Genomic DNA, 23,710 nt, shown 5'->3' with positions numbered 1-23,710 from the left:
GAATCGCATAGCATGAATGCCATTACAGTTAAAGTTATTTACAGTTACAGTTATAGTTGTAGTTATTTTAAATATACATCACATCCCTTCCTCCAGTTTATAAACAATAATAAAAATAGCAAATAATATCAATACAAGTATATTCACAATATGACATACAATTAAAAAAGTTACATAAAAATGATATATGCAATATGTTACATTATTTTATTCCATGACAAAGTCTCTATATCTTGAAAGTTGTCTAATCAACCGTCTACTTCATGTTATTGTATTATTGGATAGATTATTCTATTGATTTCCTATATTAACAGGCACAGAAACATTCTCAGGGCTTCCATTTGAATTTTCCTCTTTATCTAATACTATATCATCATAATCATTATTAACTTTGTAAGGTGATTTTGAAAATTTTATATGGCATCTGTTTCTTTGTAATATTTCCCCATTTGAATTTCATACAATATAGGATCTAGGAGCTTTATGTTTTGAAATTATTTCACCTTTATCCCATTGCCCAGTTCTAAAGTTGAACAAGGTTATACTATCTCCAGGTTTTAACTCAGGCAGTTTCTGTGCAATTCTATCATAATAATATTTTTGCCTAGCTTGAAGTGCACGAAATTTAGAATAAGGTTTGTTTATTTTAGTATTTAACAATTTATTACTGATAGGTAATTTTGTCCTTAATCTTCTATTAAGTAATGGTTGTGCAGGAGGCAAATTTATTCCACCAATTGGGGTATTTCGATAATCCATTAAGCCTACATTTATATCTTGCACTTTCCTCATGATATTTTTCACTATTCCTACAGCTTTTTCAGCCAACCCATTACTTTGAGGATATCTGGGGCTACTAAATTTAAGTTCAAAATCCCAATCTTCAGCAAATTTCTTAAATAAGTAGCTATTACAGGGGTTATTGTCGCAAACGACTTCATTTGCAATACCATACCTGGCAAAGATGCATTTTAACTTTATCATAATTTCATTTGCTGTCTTATCTTTTATGTTAGAAACCTCAATTCATTTAGAGTAATAATCGATAACTACTAAGTAATTTCGATTACCAAATTGCAAGATATCAAGGGCGATTTTTTTCGAATGGTTTAGTTGGAATTTCATGTTGCATTAGAGGTTCTTTTTGATTTCTATTTCTGAATTTTTCATATATTTCACATTTGGAAACAAGCTGCTCAATGTCATTTGTCATATCTGGCCAGTAAAAAATTTCACGGGCTCTACTTTTACATTTCTCAATTCCAAAATGCGCTTCATGAATTAATTGCAACATATGTTTTCTCAAACCATAAGGTACAACTAATTTTTCATTAATAAATAGCAAGTCGTCATTAATATAAAGATCATTTTTAACTTAAGTATGTTTTTACACTACTATCTACTTTTTTGTAACATTTAGGCTAACCTTCTTTAATATATTTCATAACTATTTGCAAATCGATCTGATCTTGTGTAGTTTGCTAAACTTGATAACTTCTATACTTTAAAAGTAGACTCAACTAATGAAAGACTCAACTATATCTCAAGAATTCAAAACTTTTATTGTTACATTTTTAAACAGTTCACATGACATTCAGCTAGCACAGTAACACATGCATCACAACAACAGAATCGCATAGCATGAATGCCATTACAGTTAAAGTTATTTACAGTTACAGTTATAGTTGTAGTTATTTTAAATATACATCACATCCCTTCCTCCAGTTTATAAACAATAATAAAAATAGCAAATAATATCAATACAAGTATATTCACAATATGACATACAATTAAAAAAGTTACATAAAAATGATATATGCAATATGTTACATTATTTTATTCCATGACAAAGTCTCTATATCTTGAAAGTTGTCTAATCAACCGTCTACTTCATGTTATTGTATTATTGGATAGATTATTCTATTGATTTCCTATATTAACAGGCACAGAAACATTCTCAGGGCTTCCATTTGAATTTTCCTCTTTATCTAATACTATATCATCATAATCATTATTAACTTTGTAAGGTGATTTTGAAAATTTTATATGGCATCTGTTTCTTTGTAATATTTCCCCATTTGAATTTCATACAATATAGGATCTAGGAGCTTTATGTTTTGAAATTATTTCACCTTTATCCCATTGCCCAGTTCTAAAGTTGAACAAGGTTATACTATCTCCAGGTTTTAACTCAGGCAGTTTCTGTGCAATTCTATCATAATAATATTTTTGCCTAGCTTGAAGTGCACGAAATTTAGAATAAGGTTTGTTTATTTTAGTATTTAACAATTTATTACTGATAGGTAATTTTGTCCTTAATCTTCTATTAAGTAATGGTTGTGCAGGAGGCAAATTTATTCCACCAATTGGGGTATTTCGATAATCCATTAAGCCTACATTTATATCTTGCACTTTCCTCATGATATTTTTCACTATTCCTACAGCTTTTTCAGCCAACCCATTACTTTGAGGATATCTGGGGCTACTAAATTTAAGTTCAAAATCCCAATCTTCAACAAATTTCTTAAATAAGTAGCTATTACAGGGGTTATTGTCGCAAACGACTTCATTTGCAATACCATACCTGGCAAAGATGCATTTTAACTTTATCATAATTTCATTTGCTGTCTTATCTTTTATGTTAGAAACCTCAATTCATTTAGAGTAATAATCGATAACTACTAAGTAATTTCGATTACCAAATTGCAAGATATCAAGGGCGATTTTTTTCGAATGGTTTAGTTGGAATTTCATGTTGCATTAGAGGTTCTTTTTGATTTCTATTTCTGAATTTTTCATATATTTCACATTTGGAAACAAGCTGCTCAATGTCATTTGTCATATCTGGCCAGTAAAAAATTTCACGGGCTCTACTTTTACATTTCTCAATTCCAAAATGCGCTTCATGAATTAATTGCAACATATGTTTTCTCAAACCATAAGGTACAACTAATTTTTCATTAATAAATAGCAAGTCGTCATTAATATAAAGATCATTTTTAACTTAAGTATGTTTTTACACTACTATCTACTTTTTTGTAACATTTAGGCTAACCTTCTTTAATATATTTCATAACTATTTGCAAATCGATCTGATCTTGTGTAGTTTGCTAAACTTGATAACTTCTATACTTTAAAAGTAGACTCAACTAATGAAAGACTCAACTATATCTCAAGAATTCAAAACTTTTATTGTTACATTTTTAAACAGTTCACATGACATTCAGCTAGCACAGTAACACATGCATCACAACAACAGAATCGCATAGCATGAATGCCATTACAGTTAAAGTTATTTACAGTTACAGTTATAGTTGTAGTTATTTTAAATATACATCACATCCCTTCCTCCAGTTTATAAACAATAATAAAAATAGCAAATAATATCAATACAAGTATATTCACAATATGACATACAATTAAAAAAGTTACATAAAAATGATATATGCAATATGTTACATTATTTTATTCCATGACAAAGTCTCTATATCTTGAAAGTTGTCTAATCAACCGTCTACTTCATGTTATTGTATTATTGGATAGATTATTCTATTGATTTCCTATATTAAGTGGCACAGAAACATTCTCAGGGCTTCCATTTGAATTTTCCTCTTTATCTAATACTATATCATCATAATCATTATTAACTTTGTAAGGTGATTTTGAAAATTTTATATGGCATCTGTTTCTTTGTAATATTTCCCCATTTGAATTTCATACAATATAGGATCTAGGAGCTTTATGTTTTGAAATTATTTCACCTTTATCCCATTGCCCAGTTCTAAAGTTGAACAAGGTTATACTATCTCCAGGTTTTAACTCAGGCAGTTTCTGTGCAATTCTATCATAATAATATTTTTGCCTAGCTTGAAGTGCACGAAATTTAGAATAAGGTTTGTTTATTTTAGTATTTAACAATTTATTACTGATAGGTAATTTTGTCCTTAATCTTCTATTAAGTAATGGTTGTGCAGGAGGCAAATTTATTCCACCAATTGGGGTATTTCGATAATCCATTAAGCCTACATTTATATCTTGCACTTTCCTCATGATATTTTTCACTATTCCTACAGCTTTTTCAGCCAACCCATTACTTTGAGGATATCTGGGGCTACTAAATTTAAGTTCAAAATCCCAATCTTCAACAAATTTCTTAAATAAGTAGCTATTACAGGGGTTATTGTCGCAAACGACTTCATTTGCAATACCATACCTGGCAAAGATGCATTTTAACTTTATCATAATTTCATTTGCTGTCTTATCTTTTATGTTAGAAACCTCAATTCATTTAGAGTAATAATCGATAACTACTAAGTAATTTCGATTACCAAATTGCAAGATATCAAGGGCGATTTTTTTCGAATGGTTTAGTTGGAATTTCATGTTGCATTAGAGGTTCTTTTTGATTTCTATTTCTGAATTTTTCATATATTTCACATTTGGAAACAAGCTGCTCAATGTCATTTGTCATATCTGGCCAGTAAAAAATTTCACGGGCTCTACTTTTACATTTCTCAATTCCAAAATGCGCTTCATGAATTAATTGCAACATATGTTTTCTCAAACCATAAGGTACAACTAATTTTTCATTAATAAATAGCAAGTCGTCATTAATATAAAGATCATTTTTAACTTAAGTATGTTTTTACACTACTATCTACTTTTTTGTAACATTTAGGCTAACCTTCTTTAATATATTTCATAACTATTTGCAAATCGATCTGATCTTGTGTAGTTTGCTAAACTTGATAACTTCTATACTTTAAAAGTAGACTCAACTAATGAAAGACTCAACTATATCTCAAGAATTCAAAACTTTTATTGTTACATTTTTAAACAGTTCACATGACATTCAGCTAGCACAGTAACACATGCATCACAACAACAGAATCGCATAGCATGAATGCCATTACAGTTAAAGTTATTTACAGTTACAGTTATAGTTGTAGTTATTTTAAATATACATCACATCCCTTCCTCCAGTTTATAAACAATAATAAAAATAGCAAATAATATCAATACAAGTATATTCACAATATGACATACAATTAAAAAAGTTACATAAAAATGATATATGCAATATGTTACATTATTTTATTCCATGACAAAGTCTCTATATCTTGAAAGTTGTCTAATCAACCGTCTACTTCATGTTATTGTATTATTGGATAGATTATTCTATTGATTTCCTATATTAACAGGCACAGAAACATTCTCAGGGCTTCCATTTGAATTTTCCTCTTTATCTAATACTATATCATCATAATCATTATTAACTTTGTAAGGTGATTTTGAAAATTTTATATGGCATCTGTTTCTTTGTAATATTTCCCCATTTGAATTTCATACAATATAGGATCTAGGAGCTTTATGTTTTGAAATTATTTCACCTTTATCCCATTGCCCAGTTCTAAAGTTGAACAAGGTTATACTATCTCCAGGTTTTAACTCAGGCAGTTTCTGTGCAATTCTATCATAATAATATTTTTGCCTAGCTTGAAGTGCACGAAATTTAGAATAAGGTTTGTTTATTTTAGTATTTAACAATTTATTACTGATAGGTAATTTTGTCCTTAATCTTCTATTAAGTAATGGTTGTGCAGGAGGCAAATTTATTCCACCAATTGGGGTATTTCGATAATCCATTAAGCCTACATTTATATCTTGCACTTTCCTCATGATATTTTTCACTATTCCTACAGCTTTTTCAGCCAACCCATTACTTTGAGGATATCTGGGGCTACTAAATTTAAGTTCAAAATCCCAATCTTCAACAAATTTCTTAAATAAGTAGCTATTACAGGGGTTATTGTCGCAAACGACTTCATTTGCAATACCATACCTGGCAAAGATGCATTTTAACTTTATCATAATTTCATTTGCTGTCTTATCTTTTATGTTAGAAACCTCAATTCATTTAGAGTAATAATCGATAACTACTAAGTAATTTCGATTACCAAATTGCAAGATATCAAGGGCGATTTTTTTCGAATGGTTTAGTTGGAATTTCATGTTGCATTAGAGGTTCTTTTTGATTTCTATTTCTGAATTTTTCATATATTTCACATTTGGAAACAAGCTGCTCAATGTCATTTGTCATACCTGGCCAGTAAAAAATTTCACGGGCTCTACTTTTACATTTCTCAATTCCAAAATGCGCTTCATGAATTAATTGCAACATATCTTTTCTCAAACCAAGGGTACAACTAATTTTTCATTAATAAATAACAAGTCGTCATTAATATAAAGATCATTTTTAACTTTAAAGTATGTTTTTACACTACTATCTACTTTTTTGTAACTTTTAGGCTAATCCTCTTTAATATATTTCATAACTATTTGCAAATCGATCTGATTCAGTTTCTTTCCTAAATTGCACCACTCTTCTTTCACTCATAGGCAAATATTTTGAAATAATATGAACAACATTTAGCATTTCAGGATCATCACTAATAGTTTCATTCACAGGATATGCTCGTGACAAAGTGTCAGCAAAAAGCATCTGACTACCTGGAACATAATTTATCTCAAAATCATACTTTAGTAATTTTAAGATCATCCTTTGCATTCTAGATGAGATTTTATGCAATGGTTTCTTAACAATTGCCATTAACGGTTTATGATCACTTTGTACTGTGACTTTCCGTCCATAAACAAAATTGTGGTACTTTTCAAAAGAAAATACTATGGCCAATAGCTCTTTTTTGATCTGTGCATAGTTTTTTTTTTTTTTTTTTTTTTTTTTTACTGTTAGTCAGGCTGCGAGACACAAATGATACAGGCTTACCCTTTTGAATTAGACACTATCCTAGGCCATCCTTCGAACTATCACACTGTATAATTATATCCTCATTACCACTGAAAACTTTTAAAATTGGAGCTTTGGTTATCAGTTGTTGGATGTTGTTAAATGACTCTTCCTGAGTTTCTCCCCAATTAAATTCTACCTTTTCTTGAATGATTTCTCTTAAAGGAGCAGTAACTTTAGATACATTAGGTATGAATTTTGACAGAAAATTTAACATTCCTAACACCCTCCTTACTTCAGTTTTTGATTTTGGTGTTGGCATATCAATAATTGCTTTAATATGACTAGGATCGGCTTTTACACCTGACTCAGAAATAATTTGGCCTACATATTTGATTTCCGGTACCCTATATTGTAATTTATCAGGATTAAATTTTATATTTAGAGACCTAGCTCTTTCAAGAACCTTAGAGATAATTATATCATGAGTAACCTCATCAGATCCTGCAATTATGATATCATCAAAATAAACTTCCACACCCTCAATATCACCCAAATTAATTTTTGGTTTCTTTTCTGAAATATTTCTGGCACAGAGGATATTCCAAATGGCATTTTATTAAATTTATATCTTCCATAAGGAGTATTAAATGTACATAGCTCAGAACTAGCTTCATCTAGTGGTACATGCCAAAATCCATCTTTTAAATCTACAACTGAAAATACTTTTTTACCTTCTAACCTACTAATTATATCATCTGGAGAAGGAATTTGATAGTGTTCCCTTTTAATTACTTTATTTAGATCTCTAGGATCCAAGCATAATCTCAGACTCCCATTAGGTTTTTCAACTATAACCAAACTTTGAACCCAATCAGTTGGTTTATTTACTTTTGATACTATCCCTTCTCTTTCAAGTTTATCTAAAGTATCTTTTGATTTAGGCTGTAAAGCCTGAGGAACACGTCTTGGGTGGTGTATTACTGGTATTGCATCATCTTTAAGGGTTATATGATATGGTTCATCAGGAAATTGCCCTGTAAATACATCTTTATACTGAGCAATTAAATCATTTTTATTAATGATATTGCACTTTAAGGAATCAATCCTTTCAATTAGCTTTAATGCAGAACAAGCTGTTAACCCTAATATAGGCTTAGATCTTACATCAAGAACATAAAACTGTAAAGGTACATTCTTAAACCTTTCAGTTGAACAATTAATTAAAAGAGTACCTTCTGGTTTTAACTTAAAATTACCATATGCAGTTAAGAACAAATTAGTTTCAATAAGTTTAGGCTTAAGTTTAACATTATTTAAAACATACAAAGGCAAAATATTTACTTCTGCACCAGTATCTAACTTAAAATCAACCTTGAAAGACTTGTTATTTACATACATTGTAATACTTTTCACTCATGTTTCACTTACCTTGTGAATATCCTTATTTACTTCATCAATCGAATTTGTTAGATCTTTGATTGATTTTGCACTTATTTTAAATTCACTATGCCCGTTTACTGGTGGCTCTATCATTACAGAGTCAACAAATACACTATGCTCATTATATATACTAAGTTCATTATTTGGTATTCCAACTTCATAAATGTTCTTGGGACACCTCGTGGCAAAATGGTTCTTTGCATTTCGCACACGTCTTTCTGAAAGCTGGACAGTCCCAATATTTGTGCCATCTTCCGCACTTCTTGCAGTCATATTCTAGTGCTGTGCGACGACAATTTCGGTGGCACTGGCTGTTTTGATTGATGCTGCTGTTTTCTATATTTCTTCATGCTGTTCACAGTCGCTGGATCATCTTTCATGTTCCGGAGTTGCTCTTTGCTTGTTTCAGCGGCACGGACTATTTCTATAGCTTTTTCTAATCCTAGGTTAGATTCTCGAAGCAAATGTTCAGTCAGACTCCTATCCCGAATGCCTAATACAATACGGTCATGAATCAGTCCATTTTCTTGTTCAGCAAACTCACAAGTTCACGCTAAAGTCTTTAACTGAGTGACATAACATTCAATTGTTTGTTCTTCTTGCTGGCTACACAAAAAGAATTTGTAATGTTTCTTTTGTAATGTTTCTTATTTGTATTGTTCACCACGACATTCTGCCATGATGAACAATAATCTTCAAAAGACTTCAAGACGTCTTCGTATTTCTCTTTATTCTCAGGTGGCTCAAATCGAAACGTGTTATAAATTTCGAGTCCTTCAGCACCGAGTAAATTCAAAAGGATTGCAATTTTAGCCTTATCTGGCTTGGCATCTTTTTCCGTTGCAAGTAAATAGTTTTCTAGCTCTTGCTTCCATTTTTTCCACTTTTCTTTAACATTTCCGACGGAGAATGTTAGCGGAGCAGGTGGTCTGAAATCCATTTTGCTCCTGACACCATGTAACTTCTTGTGCAGTTTGTTGAACTTGATAACTTCTATACTTTAAAAGTAAACTCAACTAATGAGTATATCTCAAGAATTTAAAACTTTTATTATTACATTTTTAAACAGTTCACATGACATTCGGCTAGCACAGTAACACGTGCATCACAACAACAGAATCGCATAGCATGAATGCCATTACAGTTAAAGTTATTTACAGTTACAGTTATAGTTGTAGTTATTTTAAATATACATCACAATAGTCACCTTCTATCATTGCTGTCCACGCTCTGAATGATGACGTCAAAAGGGACGGTTGCTGACTTATACCGTTCGCTTGTGGCCAGCTCCATCTATGCATTCTGAGTAGCTCACTTTCATTCCTTTGTGTCTATTTCGCTTGTTTTCCCTTTGCATAGTGTAATAGTTTTGTTGTGAGAGCCGTTGTAACAATCATTTCTGTATGACCCATATATATATTTGCAGCTGAACAAGTGAGAGATTTATATTACTTGATTTATAATATTTAATTTTAAAAGGATTATATAGTTAAAAGTGAAATATTTTTATTTCTGTAGAACAGAATGTTAGTCATGCTTTTTCAACTAAATTAAAAACTGAAATTATTTTTTATTTGCTTGAATGCATGTCATATTTCTATTTATATGAGTCTTAAATTAAACAACATTTTTCATTTTGATTGTTTCGAATTGAACAAAAAAAATTTTTTTTCTAAAATAAAATACCTATTCTATTTCCGTCTAACTTAAATTGAAGACCTGGGAATGAAATTACTGTTGATAAATTTACATGTTGACCTTTTCATCTAAATTAATTCAGTAGCTTCATAGTCTCATAAATTCAGCACATTTTTAAAAATCATATAAAATCTGCTAACTGGTATATTAGCTTATAGTTTTTGCTTAAATATTTATCACAGAGGCAGTTTTTTTTAATATATAAAGCATGTTTTAGTTCATATTTTCATAAGAGATGACACTGTTGGCTGATAATAATAGAATGAGAAAAGTTAAATCTTATACAGTCAAAAGTCGTTAATCCGGACTCCTCGGGACTTCGGCGATTACGGATTATCGATTTTTCCGGATTATAGATCATCAGTTTAAATCTGGTAAAATGGCATGCAGAAATTATAAAATTAAAAATATGAAACCGTAATTTACGAAATAAAGAACAATTATGATCTAAAGGGTATCAAAATTTACAAAATAAAAAAGCTTAATATTTATTTGTTTACTTTATTAAACATTTCTTTCAATGTAAGTTGTTTAAGTTGCTTCGTTTTTTATGTTATAATACATTCTCTTTAATTCTATAAACAGACATAATTTCTTGTTCAGTTACAAAGTTCCGCTGTTCAAGTCCTATAATTGCTGTGTCGAGAATACCGACTAATTTGTCAATCGAAATTTTTTCGTTTTCAATAACCTCTGTTACTTTCTTCGCTATCGGAAGCGAATTATAATGACGAGGCATTTGATTTAAATCATATCAAAGACGAGATGAAATACTACATTGAGTAAGCAATTATAAGCCAAATAAAATAAAAACATCTGCTCTTAAAATAAGGATAGTGCTGACAGATCAACTTCCAATTCAATGCACGCCGCGGCGGCGTTAAAGGTAAACAAAGTTTAGATAAACAAACGTTAAAGTTTAGATAAACTTTATCCATTTTTTGCAGCAATTCCACTTTTTGTTTAATGGACTCGAAAGATACTTTCGCTTTGTATATCCTTTACATATTAGTAAATATATATCGGAAATTCTATTTGACATAATCGAAAGTTCAAGCTTACTTTTATAAAATTGCTCTAACAGTCTGCAAAAAAATAATAATCCGGATCCAATTCGAAGATTAAGGAACAACGCAATCTGCAACATTAACTGAAATAGATAATTAGATAATTTTAGCTTAGCTTATCCCGTCCGTTATACATTAAATTCGCATTCGTAAACGTATTTTGCGCACGCGCACACGCAAATTAGCAGCGGTAAAGGTCTTACGCGCATGCGTCAACGCGACGCATGCGCAGAAAGTTTGTAGCTTTGAGGTCCGGATTATAGATCATTCCGGATTATGGGTGTCCGAATTAACGACTTTTGACTGTATAGCATTTTTTTCACTTGAATTTGCAAAAGTATATCAAAGTGTTACTACTGTCAAAAGTCGTCAATCCGGACTCGTCGGGACTTCGGCGATTCCGGATTATCGATTTTTCCGGATTATAGATCATCAGTTTAAATCTCGTAAGATGGCATGCAGAAATTCTAAAATTAAAAATATGAAACCGTAATTTATGAAATAAAGAACAATTATGATCTAAAGGGTATCAAAATTTACAAAAAAAAAAAAAAAAAAAAAAAAGCTTAATATTTATTTGTTTACTTTATTAAACATTTCTTTCAATGTAAGTTGTTTAAGTTGCTTCGTTTTATGTGATAATACTTTCTTTTTAATTCTATAAACAGACATAATTTTTTGTTCAGTTACAAAGTTCCGCTGTTCAAGTCCCGTTAATTGCTGTGCCGAGAATACCGACTAACTTGTCAATCGAAATTTTTTCGTTTTCACTAACATCTCTGTCACATTCTTCATGTCTTTATCCATTTTTTTGCAGCAATTCTACTTTTTGTTTGATGGACAACGAAACATACTTTCATTTTGTACGATCCTTTGGGAGCTCCAGAATCGGAAATTCTATTTGACATAATTGAAAGTTCAAGTTTACTTTTATAGTAGTGCTCTTACAGTCTGCAAAAAATAATAAGCCGGATCCAATTCAAAGATTAAGGAACAACACAATCATCAACATTAACTGAAATAGATAAATAGATAATTAGATAATTTTAGCTTATACTGTCCGTTATACATGAAACGCGCAGGCGAAAACGTATTCTGTGCTTGCGCACACACATATGCGCAGTCGTAAAAGGTCTTACGCGCACGCGTTAACGCGGCGCATGCGCAGAAAGTTTTTAGCTTTGAGGTCCGGATTACGGGTGTCCGAATTAACGACTTTTGACTGTATTATTATAGCCATCTATTATGAGCACATTTGTTTTAAGGAATATTAATTTGCACATTTTGTGACGTGAGCTTTATAGTCCTGTCTCTTGGTGAAAATTTAAAATAAAATATATCTCATGCCCCATAACATGTTTGTGATAAGTCTTTAGGTGTAAATAACATTCTGAAGTGCCAATTTGTTTGTTTTTATATGATTTTTTTTTTTTAAATGGGTCCAAATTTAAATGAACAGAAAATTATATCATATAAATTAATTAGCAATACATTTACTTTTCTTGGCCTTGAGGAAACAAAAAAAGAATATGTTTAAGTCTGGATATCTTAAATTTTGTTTCAACATACATAAATTTTTAAAATTATAACCATGAAAAATAATTTTGTTTGTATCATAGAATTCTATTATTTATTACTTACCTGTTATTTCGATACACTTTTCTGATATCCATTCTCATTTATAGATTTTTGTTGCTTTCTTTTGATTTTGATAGTTTTATGGCTTTCATGAATATTTTATGTAGTATTTCCTTTTTGCATGTATAAAATTCTAAAATTTGTTATGGGTAGTATTGTTTTTAATGAAAAATATTATGTTTATGAAAACATTTCCTTTTCAGCTGAATGTGGCGACTATGATGAATCCATCCACACATTGGGCTTTGTGTCAGAATTTAGGTTTGCTCCAGATCAGACAGAAGAAATGGAAGCTGATATTCTAGAGCAGTATAAAACATGCAAGTATGTTTTAATGAAATATGCAGAACAGACTTTGTTTTCACTGCTTATCTACATTTTAACATAATATGTTTATTTTATTTAGTAAAAATATTTTTAAGTATTATATTTCAAGCTTACTTTTGCTTTTGTTTTCAATTACATAAATAATTGAAATTAACACATCATGAGATGCTATTTATATATAATTTGTTTTCTTAGATTCAGAATAAATTAATCACTGAGTTCAAATGTATCAAGTTGTTTTATATTACAATTCGTACTTAAAAATAATACAACTTTTTATGTGAAGAAGCTATTAAGCATGTTTTTTGTCTAAATGGAACTGAAATTTATTGGGCTGAAACATAAGTAATGACCCTTTTTTTAATTTAAAAATTGTTATTTAACAAACAAACAAACAAACAAACAAACAAAAAAAAAAAAAAAACAATTATTTAGTCAATAATATTGGAGTTTTTGGACTTTCCCCATAGACCTGAGATGTTGAACTATAGTCATTTGGCTACAACCCATTCATTCAGCTAATTCACGAGTGGTTTGATGCGCGTCTTTTTGCAAAAGTTGATTCAAATGCTCTTCATCAAACTCATTTGGTTGTCTGGAACGAGCAGCATCTTCAAGGTTGAAATTTCCATTTTTGAATTTGGCAAACCAATTTCTTGCAGTTCGTTTAGGCATTCCACCATCTCCATACACTTCACAAATATCTCAATATCTCGGGCAGCTTCTGCTGCGTTGGTGCCTCGATTAAATGCAAAAAGAAGGTTTTGAAAATGCTTATTTTTGTCGACTTGACACTCCATTTTAATGATCTAAAAAGTAACAAAAATTAGCTAGGACAAAAAAGTCAAATACACCATCTTGTAGAGGGAAAGATTCTCTTTCGAGTAAAACAAAACATTAGGCCAAATACATTTTATTTTTACCGCGTAATTTTAAACACAACATAAACGACCATTACTTACACTGGTGTGCAAAAATTAAGGACGAAGTCGAAAAATTAGCATATCAGCTGAACGAAGAGGCAGAGCGGACAGAAAGACCAATCAGGAGATTAAATAAGGTGATGTATGGTAGCACATGTGCAGATATGCAGGTAGACGTAATGGGGGAGTGTCTGAGTAGTATAAAGCATGTTGTCAGTGTAAGATCAGTATTTCTGGCAAAGAGATTGCACGACGTATAGCAGTTAAAATCACACCGATTTGCTGCCTCAGCGAGAAATGGCGAATAATCAATCTGTTAGGCGACATCTGGATGCTTTTACCCGAGGTCGAATCATTGGGAAGTTGGAGGAAGGCTGCAGAGTTTGGAATTGCTCACAGCATCGTTTCATGACTTTGGAGACAATTTCAAACTACAGGAACAGCTATCCGAGGGTTTAGTAGTGGTCGTCCACGAGGAACCACACCCGCAGATGACCGGTATATTGCCTTACAGGCCAGAAGAAAAAGGCGGCAGACAGCGGGAGAAATCGCTAGACACACAACACAGGCGACTGGACGACCGATATCGCGCTTTACCGTGGCCAGAAGACTGCACGGTGGTGGTCTGTTTGCACGACCCCCTGTATGGTGTGTACCTCTAACGCCTGCCCATCGGAAAAGGCGTTCTCTGTGGTGCCGGGAATACTGGAATTGGAGAGACAATGAATGGGGACGAGTACTCTTTACAGATGAGAGCAGATTCAGTCTGAGTAGCGATTCTCATCGCATACTCATCTGGAGAGAGCGAGGAAGCCGCAATCATCCCTCGAACATGATTGAAAGGGACAGGTATGGAGGTGGCGGTGTTCTGGTTTGGGGAGGCATCATGCTTGGTAGTCTTACAGACCTTCACATCTTCGACGCAGGTTCAGTCAACGGGACCCGTTATTGTAACGAGATTCTTCTTCCATATGTGCGTCTTTTTAGAGGCGCTATGGGTCCGCAGTTCCTTTTCATGGACGACAATGCACCATGTCATCCCACAGTAGCTGCCGAACAGCTCTTAGAGAGTGAGGATATTGAACGTATGGATTGGCCGGCACGATCTCCGGATCTCAATCCCATCGAGCATGTATGGGATTTTCTAGGCAGACGCTTGGCAGCTCGTACTTTACCACCAGTAACGATTCCGGAGCTTCGATTGGCGCTGCAAGACGAATGGGCAGCAATGCCTCAACAACTCATTGACACTCTAATTCTGAGCATGGGCAGATGCTGTGAAACCTGCCTAGCAGTCAGGGGAGATCATATCCCCTATTAAAGACCGGATGTTTCTTGCTGGACACCCATCACAGGGATGTTTCGGCTTTCAGTCGCATTGCGCTCCATGCTATTTTTTCAATAAAGCTTCTTTTTATCCCTCTGATTTCTCTTTTAGTAAGTGTTGCTTACATTACTCATGTCCTTACGTATTGGGGATCTTACGGTATTAAATGTGTTGATTTGGAAAGCTTTTGTACAAAGTTATATTGAAAAAACCGTCTCGTCCTTAATTTTTGCACACCAGTGTATGTTTCAACCCAATAAATGTACAGTACCCCCTTCCCTAAGTTACACAAGTAATATGTAAGGCTGGCTCCAAGCATATATGACACAGTCAGCTGTCTAGAGTGCTGATTTTTCACAGGACACTAAAGAGACAGCTAAATAAAAGTATATTTTGCTTTGAGTTAGTATGTTTAATTAATGCGAGGTATGAATTATATTGATCACTTAAGTCGTGAAAAATGCTGGCGCGAGGCCTGGTAATGCAGTCTGCAAACTTTTATTTAACATGAATTTTATGCTTAAATTAGTAATTTTTGTAAGTGTAACTTTGCAACAAACTCCTATGTTCATTATTATTATATGCACGCATACATATATATATTATTTGCACAAAATTATTTTATTTGGTTGATGCAACAGTTTGCCCCCATTTTTTGACAAAACTTGAAGAAAAAGTTTACTTATTAAAAATTACATTTAATCAATGGAGTATGGGCTATTTAGTTCAATGACCTTTCTACATTTTTCAAATAGCTGCATAATTTCGTGCTCGTAGAAGTTCATGGGGTTTCTGGTTAAAGAACTGATCCTGATGATTTTAAAAGTCTTCCAAGGGACTAAAGTTTTTACTTTTTAAACTGTATTGAAACAATCTAAATAAGTGGATAAATGGTAGTTGGAGGCCTCAAGGTCAGGAGAATATGGTGGATAGACCAAAATATCCCAGCCAAGTTGCAGAAGTTTTTGTCAGTTGGCAAAAGGCACATATTATCTAACACTGTCTTGAACACATTTCCCTTTCTGTTAGATAATCCAGGCTGCTTCTGATCAATAGCTCACTTTAATTCACTTAGTTATGAACAACATTCCTCCAAATTAATAGCTTGGTTTTCAGGTAACAGCTCTTAATAAACAATTGGCTTTTGTTCTGATCTAAGAAACCTCTCTGTTCTTACACCATGATCTCTTATGCTTAACATTACAATACATTTCATACAATTAATACATACAATTTACGCAATACATTTCATCATTATAGCCATTTGTTTTACGAACTGATTGATTTCTCATTGTACTTATAAATACTCATATAATACTCATTGTACTTACAAACTGATTGATTTCTCATTGTACTAATAAAGTATAGCAAGCAGAAATTTGGTCTATCAAATTATTTTACATTAATTCACCTCCATTATCTGCACATTGGCTTTGCTAAAAATTCCAAACTGATGTAAACTTGTGGATACTGTTGATTGGTTCATTCCAGAAATTATATTCAATCTCTCAAGTTATTCTATGCCTATCAATTTTAATTAAAGCCAATATTTCATCACCTTCAGCCTTGGCCAGTATGTGGTACATCATTAAGATTAAAATTGTTTTCATGAAACTTTCTAAACCACTTACAGCACCTGCAATCATTATTTTAACCCTCACTATACACAACACATATCTTCTTTCTACACACAGCGCATATCAGTCTGCAAAGAATTGTTGTCTTTTCAGAAATAAAAAAAGCATAATATTTTGAGAATGAATGCTTCTTGTTTCTGCTATCTTTAAGCTTAAAAAAATTTAAAAAGCACAACCATGTAAGACAATTTTGTTCTCATAGCATATATAGAGAGATGTAATATTTAAATAATTCATGTGAAAGCTGCTGTTATTTTATTTTTGTTTCCCTATTCAACTATTATTTTGTAATTTGGATATTTATCAAACACCTGTAAATTCTAATCAAAATTTTACTTGCTAATTTATCACGCAGTTTTACTAATTCTAATAACTAATTTGTAGTTGAAGTTTAGAAATGAAAGAGAGAAAAATGACGTTCAACTTATTTCAGCTCTGCATAAGGAATGAGTTTAATTGTGTTGTAACATTTTTATTATGGGTAACTGAGAGTGGCTATTTATAATTAATAGTGAATTTTGTGTAAAAATTCAAAAGAGTCATATTTATTATAGATGTGGAATAATATGATATAAAAGTTTTATTTATTTATTATGTTATATAGCAGAGAAAGTAGAAATTTAAAAGTTTAGCAGCTAAGAGGAAAGTGTCTCTTCAAATAATATTTTCTCTTCATTAAAATATTTATTTCTGCAGAAAAATGAATTATTACAAACCTTTTAAAGTATACTTTTTATTCGAAAATCTCAAGGAAAGCTTTTATCCTCTAGTATAATTTTTCCATGAAATCAAATTCAAATGAATTTTGTGATTCTCTCCAAATTAAATGAATTTATTTTACAAAGTTCTAGGATGACTTTGTTTCATAATGTTGTGGCATGCTAAGGACTTATTAGAAAATTTATTATGTGAATCACACTAATAAATTAAGTAATAACTTAAGTACATCTTTTAAACAATAAATTAAGTAAATTGATTATATCAGTTACTGTTAAAATGTAGTTCTAAATATTTTTATTGTCTCTGTGTAAAACATAATTATTTTATCATATAGTCCTATTAATATATCTTTTAAGTTGGGACTTAAACACTTTAATTACATTTACAGATATCATCTGATGTTATTTTTATTCAGATAGAAGTGAATTGCAATGAAATATAATTTTTTTATTTTATTTGTATGATTGAGGCAATTGTTTATTGTATTCAAAATATCATTTCAAATATATTTGAATTATTGTTGCATGGGAATTTTTGTTATCTCTCGTTTACTAAGCATTAAGGATTTATGAAGTTACTAAATACTGAATATTTTATTTTTATGATAGAAGTTTTTCAATTCTTTATTTACTATCACTAATTTGTGTATAGTTTCATAGAAAAAACAGCTTGGAATTTGTGAAAAAATAGTTTTCCTTCTCAAAAGTAATGTAATAAGCAATTATTTATGAGGATTTCATATGTATGGAAATGCGATATCTAAATTATGTCTGAAGTTAATCTATAAGTAGGTAAAGAAATTAGAATAGCTTTAATTTTTTCTTCTTCCAGAGGTCAAACTCCAGCTCAAGCGGAATTGAGCTTTTTGCACAAAGTTAAATGGTTGGAGATGTACGGTGTGGATATGCATATTGTTCTAGTTAGTAATTTTTATTTTTTAATTAATTAATTGTGTTATTATTACAGAATATTTTTAAAAACAAGATTGCATTTGCATACAGCCCACAAAAGGTTTTTTGTATCAAATGCCTTTTTTTAAATAATTTTTAAAGAGCGCCTTTTCATTCAGACTTTAAAACAGAATTGAAGTGCCTAAATTTTAAATACATATTCAATATAAAATAAGAAATATTTTTTCATAAAATTTTTCTTAATCAAAATAAAATATGTAAAATAATTCAGTAATAATGTTGTATGCTATCATCCACTTTTAGTTAGTTATTTATTCTTTAAATGATTGGTTGTTACAGTGTTACTAGATTTATTTTAATCATTATTTTAATACAGTCTGCAGTACCACTAGTGTTAGTAGCAAAATTGATAATAACTTAATCAATCCTGTAAATGATTTTAATATTCAAGTGGCTGTGCTGTGCAACATTCCTAATGTATATAGCTGAATGACTCATAAAAAGGACCCTTTAATGACCACTCCTGATTTTGTTTTGTTAAAATTAAAAAAATTTTAATTTAATGAAATTGAACATTTAATACGTTACTGAATCAATTAATAGAACCATTTCATTTGTGTATTATTAATTATTTATATCTCTTTCCATATTTAAAAATACTGTTTTAGTGCCACTGTCTAAGAAATAAATAGCTAACTAAAAGCAGTAGATCACATACTACATATTAGCAGTAATTATTCTATTCAGTTTAAGTTCTGCTTCTTGGTGGGAAAAGAATTAAGAATAATTACACTATTAAGAATAATTTACTCTGTGCAGTAATATATCACATGTCTTGAACATTAGAAGTAACTCTTAATGGCAAGTCAGACCTTTTCTAGCATTAATGATAGCCTGAACAAGGCAAATCATTTACTTCTGTAGATATAAGAAAATTATCAGTATGGACTTTCATCATAATGTGGATTCTTGGTGTATTAATATGTGTGCAATATGGGCAATTCCATATATCACATCTATGTAGTACAGAGCAGCAATTGATTTTTAATATTAACACAAATAAACAGATATAAATCACATAAAGTTAATAAAATAATATATTTTTTTGGCTTGCAGTGTAAGATACATAAGCCGTATTTATGGCATCCTCTTCTTGTAATGTCTGTTCCAACTCAGTGTCACGGCATAGAAAGGTGAATGCGCACATTGTTTATGCTAAAGTGCACATGGGGGCATTCACCATTCAGGCATATGCATAATCAGCATATCTGTCTTCTTATCATTCTAGATATTGGTTCTAGATTTCTCAGTCTAATGTCTCCTTAAACAGCATTCCAGAAAAATTAAATAGAATTTAAATCTTGGTGCTTAGAAGCCACTGGGTTTTCAGAGGCTCAGTTGAATATTACATGAGCCTGAGTCATATAAGCCTAACAATGTAGAATTTTACTATGCTGAAATAAGGATGGAAATTTTTTTAAGAAAAATAATGGTCCTAAATGCACATAGGAGCTCAATATGGATATTCTAGTAGATATTCTATCGAAGTAGCCTTTCCAAGTCACTAAAAGATCTAATGCACTCTTGATAGACTTGTCTACCTTTTTACAGGTTTGATTTGGTTTAGTTGATTATGGCAAACTACATTACGGCTATTTGCCTAAGGTGAGGGTTGCCTTCATAAATGACTTTCTAAAGGAAGACTCATATACACGTTACACATGCAGAAAACCATGAAAATGCCCATGCAGACAGCTTCTCCATCTGGAATCGAATCCAGGTTGGAACTACCAGTGTTCAGTGATTTTACTGCTCGGCTGTTGCTGGGCCTACTTCTTTACAAGGCCACCATTACACAGGATGTGATATTGCACAGAAATACTTCTGTCAGTCCAATACAACAAAAAGAAAATTGTTTTATCTGACTACATAATTTGGCATTACTGTTTAGAGACTGAATTGTAATGTTTTTAGCTTACAAGTTGAAATGTCTTGAACTGTCAGCGGAATACATGTGGGATATTGGCTTCTGTGGCCTACATTTTGCAGTATGCATTATGCTGTTATTAGTTAGAATCTGTGTGATTATTACGATTAATGTCATCTTATCCTAACTTGGAGAAGTTTTTGCTAATATGTGTCATGAGTAATGACTATTATTTGATATGTGAAGGCTGATATATTCATTGTTACCGGTAGTAGATTTTTGAGAACCTTAGACTTGTTGCCATTTAAGTGGGAAAATGAGTCATCTGTTTTACACTGGCAGTACATTTATGGTCACAATTGCTGAGGTTATCACATTTACTTTTTTTTTATTATCAGGCATTCACATTGTCGTACACCTGATGATCCAAAACATGATGACCATCCCCACATTTTTTCAAGGAACTTATCTGGATGACGTGGAGGGCACGTGATTAAGTGGAAATGGTATTTAACTGCTGCTGGAGGAAGTAAGGAATTGTTCTTACAGTTAACTTTTGCAAAGGCTAAGCGAATTTAATAGTGGACAGATTGTAATCTCCCAAAGACTCGGAACAAGTATCTCCGAAACTGCACAACTGGTGCATTGCTCACAATCTGCCACTGTTAGTATTTACTCAAATGGATAAATGATGATGAAATCAACAGTAGACGCCAAGGTGTTGGACATCCACACATCATCAAAGAAAAAAGACGTCAGAAACTGTTTCACTTGGTACAGCAAAATCGGCGTGGACAGTGGCTCAGCTGACAGTCCAATACAATGCAGATCCAAATGCAAGTGTTTCAGAACACACAGTTCAGTGGACACTGTTGGATATGGGACTGCGCAGCAGCTGTCCCACTTGTGTGCCTCTGATGACTAAGCATCATTGTCAACTATGCCTACCTTTGACCCAGGAACATTCATACTGGACCATGGACACCATGGAAGACAATTGCCTGGCCGGATGAATCACAATTTCTCATTCAACATGTATATTGTTGTGTCAGGGTATGATGTCTTCCAGGTGAACAGTTTCTTCCCTTCTATACTGCAGGTCATATACAGGTTGGTGATAGCAGTATTATGTTTTAGGGTTCTTTTTATGGGCGGCTATGGGGCACTTAGTAGTGTTAGTAGTGGTAGAACAGACCATGAAAGCTGCAGACTATCTAACATAATTGCGGATCAGTTGCACATGGTGTCTGTCTTGTCAACTGGAAATGGAATATCCTAGTAGGACAATGCCCCATTTCACAAGGCTCGAATGGTGTTGGAGTGGGCCGAGGAGCATAAGGATGAATTCCAATTAATGTCCTAGCCACATAATTAGCCGGATCTTAACATTTGGGATATCGTGAAGAAGCAGCTCTAACACCATCATGTCGGAATATCTCGACTTTGTGTGACCACTGCTTAGATATTTGGTACAACCTGTCTCCAGGCACCTAACAAAAACATATGGCATCCATGCCAAGGTGAGTTGCAGTTGTTTTGCAGGAAAATAAAATCTTCATTAGTGAAAAATTAGATTGAGAGATCGCCAACCTCGTATTTATGTCTTCAGATAAATCTGAGATAGAATGAAATTATCATTTCTCAAAAATTATATTGAGAGATCTCTGAACCGATTTTTTAGTCTTTAAATAAATCTGAGACGGAATTAAATCTTTTAGTGAGAAATCTAACGATGATTTATTGCATAACGCCATTTTGAATCTCCTGCTCTGGCATCTCAGTTATAATTAACAGGTTATAAAGAGAGACATTAATACTGCAATGGACGAGTTCGAACTGCAATACTGCAATGGACGAGTTTGTGCAATGAGTCATAATTATTCTGAATTCTTTACAAAAACTTCATGAAATTTATTCTTATTAGAGTCTCTTATAAGAATAAATTATTTTGGGTATTTATAAAAATAGTAATTGCATTGTATTTATCATATTACTTTACTAAAATTTTAGTTGCAGATTCAAGTAAAATTCAAATAAATTATATTTTTAAATTATAAATTTTTAAAACAAAAACATTTAAATTTGTATGCATGCATGATTTAAAATTCTTATGCTGTTTTTCGATTCAGATTTCTTCTAGAAAAATTATTTCATTTTTGATGTTATTTGATGTTGGAATTATTTCATTGTAATATAAAATCTTTAATGTATTCAAATTTAGTATTATGCATCAATCAAATATATTTTTTGATATTTTTACCTTTTAGTGATATTTAGTGAAGTGATTTTTAATGCTACTTCAGAAATCGAAAGTGTAATATGAATGTTGTTGTATGATGTTCTTTGTTTTCTGATTTCATTTATAGGGGAAAGATGGCAATGAATACTCATTAGGTCTTACTCCAACTGGTATTCTAGTCTTTGAAGGTAGCACAAAAATCGGTTTATTCTTTTGGCCAAAAATTACAAAGCTTAATTTCAAAAATAAGAAACTGTCATTAGTTGTGATTGAAGATGATGATGAAGTAAGATCCATATATATATTCTTCCTTGAGTTATTGAAGTATATTTTCTTTGTCTTCAGATATTAATCAAATTAAATATACGTTTGTAGAGTTTTGAAAGTGTTATAGGGCATTTTTATTACTAAAATTTACGAGTATTTTTTCCATTTAAATTTTAATGCTATAAAAATAGAAAATATGATTTTACAACTGTTGAAAAATTGTTCTGTTATTACACTAAAGGAACGTTTAAAAATATTTTTAAATAAAGCAAAGAATAATTTAAAAATTACATCATTGGTTGTTTTGTGACTTGTTTCTCAGCATAGCTGCCATTATGGAAAAGAATAGTTGATGCTTTGTAGTTTGTTTTGATTCAGACAAAGCAGTTAAAAAATTATTTGCAGTTTAGGATGTTTGAATATGTGTTCAGCAATTTAATTTTTAAGAACATGATTCTGTACTACTTTGGTAGATCAGTGCACAAGTTCTTGGAGATTTTTTTTTCCACAAATTGTCGTGGTTTTTATAATCGCCTGCCATCTTGAAAAACGGCATTAAGCATAGCAAAATATTAAAAAAATTTTAAATATGCAATATCGTTGAAAATGTATTAATTTTTTGTTGAAAATGTCATTTTTCAAGATGAAAGGCTACTGTAAATAAATACATTTACTACGAATATAAGCTACTAAAGAAAGATTAAGTTATTACTTTTACAGTAAAGAAATAGAATAAAAACACCGCTTTAAAAACATTGCTACAATGTTTACTAAGATTAACTAATTACTTGTATTGAAATAATGGTAAGTCAGTGGTTTTTAAAAGAAATTTATGAAA

The 23,710-nt window shown here is 31.5% G+C and overlaps 1 protein-coding gene across 2 annotated transcripts in view; it reads left to right on the top strand.

Annotated features, from left to right (window-relative positions):
* LOC118181376 (band 4.1-like protein 5) overlaps nucleotides 1-23,710 on the top strand; it is a 128,940-nt gene that overhangs the window by 84,852 nt on the left and 20,378 nt on the right. For both annotated transcript variants that reach the window (XM_085811304.1, XM_085811303.1), the window contains exons 6-8: nucleotides 12,798-12,918; nucleotides 18,360-18,447; nucleotides 22,733-22,891. In XM_085811304.1, the coding sequence (XP_085667430.1) occupies nucleotides 12,798-12,918; nucleotides 18,360-18,447; nucleotides 22,733-22,891 (368 nt within the window). The remainder of the gene's footprint in view (nucleotides 1-12,797; nucleotides 12,919-18,359; nucleotides 18,448-22,732; nucleotides 22,892-23,710) is intronic.

Source organism: Stegodyphus dumicola, chromosome 2 (genome assembly GCF_044657685.1).
Source record: "Stegodyphus dumicola isolate Sdum_Otavi_A_Nest chromosome 2, ASM4465768v1".
Taxonomy (NCBI): domain Eukaryota; kingdom Metazoa; phylum Arthropoda; class Arachnida; order Araneae; family Eresidae; genus Stegodyphus; species Stegodyphus dumicola.
Note: the sequence above shows the minus strand (reverse complement) of the source record. Positions and strands in the feature narration are given on the sequence as shown.